The following is a 6,517-nucleotide window of genomic DNA, read 5'->3' as shown; positions in this document are numbered from 1 at the left end:
CCAGGATTGCAAATATTTGCTAACAAATAGCAAATTACTTTTAGGAAATCCATTCCAGGATTCCTGGATCACCCAGCTCCACAGATGAAAGTGTATTCTCTCCAGCCTTGGAGAACTTTAATAAATCAGGGCCAAGGAACTTGTTGATAACATGTTGGTGAAAACACTACCTTTCTTTTTTGGATTTCCTCGCACTTAATGTTTAGTATTCTTTGCAAACTATCATCACATTCACTAAGCTAAATTAATTTTTCCTACATGATTTAGTAAATCCCCTTAATGCCTCCATAGACCAGAGCTGTTTTGGCATTTGGCAGTAAAAAAAAAGTCTAAAACAATTGCATGGTGTAAATTTAAATGAAGAAATAATGGTTTTATAATTGTGGTGTGACTAACGCCCTGGTCAAAAAAAAAAATCAGCTATTGAATAAACAACTCATAAATATAAAACAAAACCTGTATAGTAATAACTAATTTCAGATGAGTTTATAAGAATATCAAAATAATGAGCTTATGATTGTTCTTAAAACGGAGAGCTCTAAAAAGGCATTTAATCTGCAAACCAAAACTGGTGAGTGATTGTCTTTTTCTCCTTAAAGATGTCTTACACATTCCTGTTTTATTCTCAGAGTCAGCATATATATATTTCATTGATTTTTTTGTTCAGCTTTTCAATTGATTTATGAATCATATCCATTATTATTATTCAAGTTTAAATATCAGTCTCCTAATAGTAAGGTAATTATGGCATTCTCGCCTCTTTGATGAGTTTCATACATAATTTATTTATTGTTACCCAAGTCTCTTGAAGTACACCTTAGGTGTTTATTCTACAATTTTCCTGAATATGGGATTTTGTTAATGAATTCCACTTTGTAGAATTATTAATCCACAACTCCAAAAAGGATACGTATACATATGTATATAACAAAAGTTAGTTTCTTTTTATGTTGTTTCTTATATATTGATGTCAACAAATCTCTGAAAAAACCAATGTGATATTTCTCTTTCCCCTGAAGAAGCGGGTTTTATTCTGCGAAACACATTGAGATAAAGAAAATTTCTGGTTTAAACCTGTGACCTTTATGTCTTTGTTCATTTGTGGATTGATTCAGGAAGGTATATTTGTATTTACAAATGTATGTCATTTATGTGTCAAAGTAGTTTTTCTAAATAGCTTATCAATAAAGTATTTTTGATCTTTTATTAAGCTTTGCACCATGGAAACTCCTGGCCTTTTTATGATTGCTCCACCATATGGGCAACCATAAGCCCAGCATTTGGGTATTTTTATAAAGTGTGTTTCTCATTTGGGAGGTGGCAAACCTTACTCCATTACTCATATTATGGGGACTTTTTTACTTTTAAATCTAATTTCATCTGAGATCTGATTGGCTGCTGTTGATATCACAACATCTTCACAATGATAACAAGTTTAGTTTGTTTTATGCATTGGCTCAGTTGGTTCATGTAAACTATGCAACCAGTATTTGTATACATGATAATAAGACTTAGAGGAACTAGTTGGCCAGATTCATAGGAAAATATACAACTTCAAGACAAAAGATACAATATTCGACAACTGGCTCTTACCGTGAACGTAAACAAATGTCTTAGTCACATGGGTTTTGAAGGGAGGTGGAGCAAAGGTTTTTATGTTACAAGTGTAGGTATCTGTGTGCTTGACATTAAGGTTAGTGAGAGTAATAAAAAAGATGCTTTTAGATTCATTCCAGTGATTGGTTTCATTAAAGTGACACTGTGCTTTGTTTTCCCAGTTGTCGATTTGTTTTTTATTCCCAGAAGTGTAAACCTGGCACACAACTTCTCTATTATTGCCTTTTTCTAAAGTCAAGTTAAATTTGGCATTTTTAACTTGTTCATTATGGCAAAGCTCCACAGTACCATTGCGGGAAACTTTCAAAAATTGTATTGTAGTGTCCACTGGGATTTGTGCTGTAACAGAAACAAAAAGAAAGTATATGAGGCATATGAGCAACTGTCCACAAATATTACAAATCATGGTATTATGTAACAACTTGCTCTATTTTTCCATCAATTTAAATGTTTATGCTATACTATTGTTTAGAGGATGGCTACACATTTAAATATCCAAATTTTATCAGGTCTATCACTGCTAACTAAACCCTTTGGTACTAACCTTAGAATTTTTGCTTGACCTGGTAAGAAGTTGCCATACATCAGACCTGGTGCTACTCCAGTCTTCTCAACCAAAATTGGGGGGCAGAACTGTACATGCATAGTCCATTCTCTCTCGTTATTGGCCTTCTCTTGTTTTATTGAACAGAAACATACAAATGTACTATCATGTATCCCATCCCTCGACCTTAGATCACTAAAAGAGGGAACCCTCTTTATCAGGGGTCTTGGGGGTCAGTTAGGCTTATTTCATTCACAGACCTGCACTGCATATATTATCATAATGAGCATTATTTCCGGCCAAGAATGGTAGTTGAAGCTCTCATTCGTTATTATAGCTAAAAAATAATTTTGTTGGCCTTGTAAATTTATTATTATTATATTTAAATTTAAAAGTCTATAAAAATATATACTTGCACATTATTGTAACTATTTTTTTTTTATCTTTGTTTGATTCTTAAGAATACATATTTGCATTACACTATTAACTGTTGGAATGCAAATGTATACGTTAAATTGTGTTAATTGAAGTTTTTTTTTAATAAATAAATTGTGTTTGTAAAAACCTTAGGTCAGAATCCTATATTGTTCCCCACAATCTGGAAAGATATTGGACATATACAGTTCTTTACTGATTCTTTGTGACCTTAATGGCCATACTTTTAGGTCTCTATCACCATATCTATCCTAACAATAGGAATAGAAAATTGCACTGTTTTCATCATACTCCTCCTACTTGATTTAAAAAAACTTCTATACCTGTTTGTTCAGAGTTTATTCCCCTAAGACATAACAACTGCATTGCAATACCAGTAGTTTAAAGCCAGAGTGCATGTTCCCCTAGACATAACAATTTATTATTATACAGTATTTATATAGCACCATCATATTACACAGCACTGTACAAAGTCCATAGTCATGTCACTAACTGTCCCTCAAAGGAGCTCACAATCTAATGTCCCTACCATAGTGATATGTCATTAATGTAGTCTAAGGTCAATTTGGGGGGAAACCAAATAATCCTATTGCATGTTTTTGGGATGTGGGAGGAAACCAGAGTACCCGGAGGAAACACACACAGACAGAACCTGCAAACTCCATGCAGATAGTGTCCTGGCTGGGATTCGAACCTAGGACCTAGCGCTGCAAAGGCCAGAGTGCTAACCCCTGAGCCACCGTGCTGCCCACACAATCCACTTTCCCATTAAAAAAGTTTAGGCTTTTACATACATTTAAAATCTAAGCTTCATACATATGGAATATATATGGAGACTTTTTTACATGCTTTAAGAATTGTATTACTATACAGCCAGTTTTAGGTTACTGGCACCCATGCCAGGCAACAGGGCCGGGTCTACAACTGCCACTGTTGCCACAGATTAGGTTGCTCATGAACACACAACAGCCTGTTGTACTTATTCTATTTTTTTTCTAATACAGTTGACAATCAAAAATCCTGCAACCTCCAGACCTGAGGAGCACTGGATTTTTGGAAATTCTGGATTTTTTAAGATTATACTCACCTCCACACACAGGCCAGCCTTCCTCTCGCAGCACCCGCAAACATCTTGCACAGTTCCAGGGAGCAGGCAGCAGGGACGTCTCAACGTGTATTTAATGTAGCAGGCAAGATCTAACAGCTGTTTCTGCAGAACAGTGCCATCAAAACATAAGTGGCCAAACAGTGTACTACAGTCCCTGTATTAAAAATGCGCTCCAAAATAATGGCAGAAATGTAAAGGAATCGGATTATCGATGGCCGGATTTTCGATTGTCAACTGTACCAGATACCCTCTGATAAAACATGTACACAGCAATAGAGATTAGCTGGCTCCCAGTGCTAGCTATCCATTGTCAGAGTGCTGTTCAACAATAAATTACCGGAGGCTGTGTTTATTACAAATTAGGAAACTTACACTAGTTGATTTTATAACAGTTCCTGTAAATATTGCATAGCTTCAATAAATGGATATTTGATTTATATCTTTCTAAAGTTCAGCCTTAAGTTTGTTATGCCATATCTGAATGCAAAGAATCAATGCATTTGTTCATTGATATGTAGAAAATAACCCAGATTAAGATTTTTGATGGTATCATAGGTTTGTGACCACTTCCATTGTGAGTAACCTATATTTCTGGTAAGTCTATAACACCCATGCAGTTATCATTTGTCTCACAAAGGCCCTGTTTACCATAATATAATGATAATTATGAGTCAGTGCTTAGGAAGGTAAAATGAGAGAATAAAATGGCAAAATAATCTAAAACACTAACAATTCATCCTATCTCAGTAACAATCCTAATTTTTGTATAAGGGTCCTTTCCTAACATATTATTAAAACTTTTTAATTACAAAACTGCTCTAAGATCCTGTAAAATGGTTTGGGGTCAGTTTTCATTTTAAGTGCATTAATTTATTATGTTATTTTTTTATTTTTTACAATCATCCTAGCAACCTTGTAAAATTTGTAATTCAACCTTATAGCTCCAAATGGGTAAATAGTAATTATCCAATACAATGGGCTGATTTAATAAAGATCTTCAAGACTGGAGAGGATACACTTCCATCTGTGAAGCTGGGTGATCCAGCAAATCTGGAAAGAATATCTTAAAAGTAATTTGCTATTTGTTAGCAAATGTATTAGAAAAATGTAATACAAAAATGTATTTTATCAGCTTCTCTGATAAAAGTGAATCTATTCCAGCCTTGGAGATCTTTAATAAACCAGGATCTATAGGTCTTGTTTATGTAGAAAAATATTTTCTAATCAGGGCATAGAGGTGATAATAAAGTCAATAGAACTCATAGAAAACTCCATACATTTCTTTAAGATCATGTATTGCTTTGTCATGTCACGCCTAAATAATGTCACATTTCAGTAAAATTTAGGTTATACCTCTATCTTTTTCTGTATGAAATGCAATGATGAAGAATGTCTGTGTTTGGGACAATCCAGAAAACCAATTATACAGAAAACAAGATTTTGAAGTTACCTTTATCTAATAGAAAATCAACGTAAGCAACATTGTTCTGACTAACATCCTAATATTAATAATTCATAGAGTAATAATCAATAAAGAATCATTAAAAAAAAGAAGACAACTGGACAAGCAGCCAACTTTTTTTTTCATTCAGTACTGTGGTTAACTTACATTTTTAAACCTATTGATGGTATACACTCTACATCTCTATTTGATTATTTATTACATTATACACTGTTTATCCACTGTTTACAAAAAGCTGCAATCTGTTATACACACTTTTCAATGATTTTTACCTTTCTACTTCAGGAGACATAGGGGAAATAAGTTACATCTGGACACAGGCTATCTGTCCAAGTTTGAAATATTGATTGATATATATATATATAGATATATATATATCAATATTTCAAACTTGGACAGATAGACTGTGTCCAGATGTAACTTCAGATAATACAGAGAAGGAGCCACAGAGGGTATCAAAAATAGAACCAATTTATATCTTCACATCAGCAAGAAGTGCAGCTAAAATCTCCCATTATTATCATGAGCTCACCCTTGCCCAAACATCAACAAGCAGCTGTTCAATGAAATAGACACATTGCCAAAAATCAATAACTTCAGATTATTCAACCACCTAAAAGTCACCCAAATTCAAGAACATAAAGACAGAAAGACACCCCCTCCACTCTAACATAAATGGGGGTTCTACCTACTTCAGCTCCTTTTTTCTTCTATCATCTGTCCTTCTCTTCCTACAAGCTTTCTCCCTTTCCCATCCTCCTTCTATCCCACTATTTCTTTTTCCTGTAGCTTTCTTCCTAAATCTCTCACTTCTTCACCACTCTCCTCTTTCTCCCCTCTCCCTGCTTGATTCCTCTCTCTCCCTCTCCATTTACCATATATCCATTTCTATCTTTTGCTTTCTCTGCCTTTTTCTTTAGCTCTTCCCTCTCTCTTCAATATAATTTATGACTAAGTTTCCATTAACAGTAAATATCGCTTCTACAGTATGGCCATTTACATAAAACACATAAGAGATACCAAAATACATAAACAAAACACTTACCACTAAACTTCAGGAGCATTAGCAGAATAAAAGTAAAAAGACATTGATTGTTTAGAAGTATTTTCATTCTAAGGATTATTTGATGTGAGCTTGTTACGTACAGATGCAAGCTCCTCAAACGTCTTTGACGCACTAATGAGGGAAGTGGCTCTTTTCGTGTGGGCCATGTTTTTAACGGAAGAGTTTAGTCTGCATTTTCATCTCTCTGTGTATACCTTGATGTGGTTTTCTAAAATATTAGACACACGTGGTAAAGAAGTTGTCTGAGATCACCAAAAATTCCAAGTTTAATTTACTATAAATCAA

At 34.2% G+C, this 6,517-nt stretch overlaps 1 protein-coding gene across 2 annotated transcripts in view; it reads right to left on the bottom strand.

Annotated features, from left to right (window-relative positions):
- Positions 1 to 6,315, bottom strand: part of LOC140334584 (uncharacterized) — a 10,279-nt gene extending 3,964 nt beyond the window's left edge. For both annotated transcript variants that reach the window (XM_072416837.1, XM_072416836.1), the window contains exons 1-2: positions 6,212 to 6,315; positions 1,594 to 1,956 (exon numbers count right to left, since the gene is read on the bottom strand). In XM_072416837.1, coding sequence (XP_072272938.1) covers positions 1,594 to 1,956; positions 6,212 to 6,278 — 430 coding nt within the window. In that variant the 5' untranslated portion in view covers positions 6,279 to 6,315. The remainder of the gene's footprint in view (positions 1 to 1,593; positions 1,957 to 6,211) is intronic.
- Positions 6,316 to 6,517: the final 202 nt, after the last annotated feature.

Source organism: Pyxicephalus adspersus, chromosome 7 (assembly GCF_032062135.1).
Source record: "Pyxicephalus adspersus chromosome 7, UCB_Pads_2.0, whole genome shotgun sequence".
NCBI lineage: Eukaryota > Metazoa > Chordata > Amphibia > Anura > Pyxicephalidae > Pyxicephalus > Pyxicephalus adspersus.
This window is presented reverse-complemented; position numbering and strand designations above follow the sequence as displayed.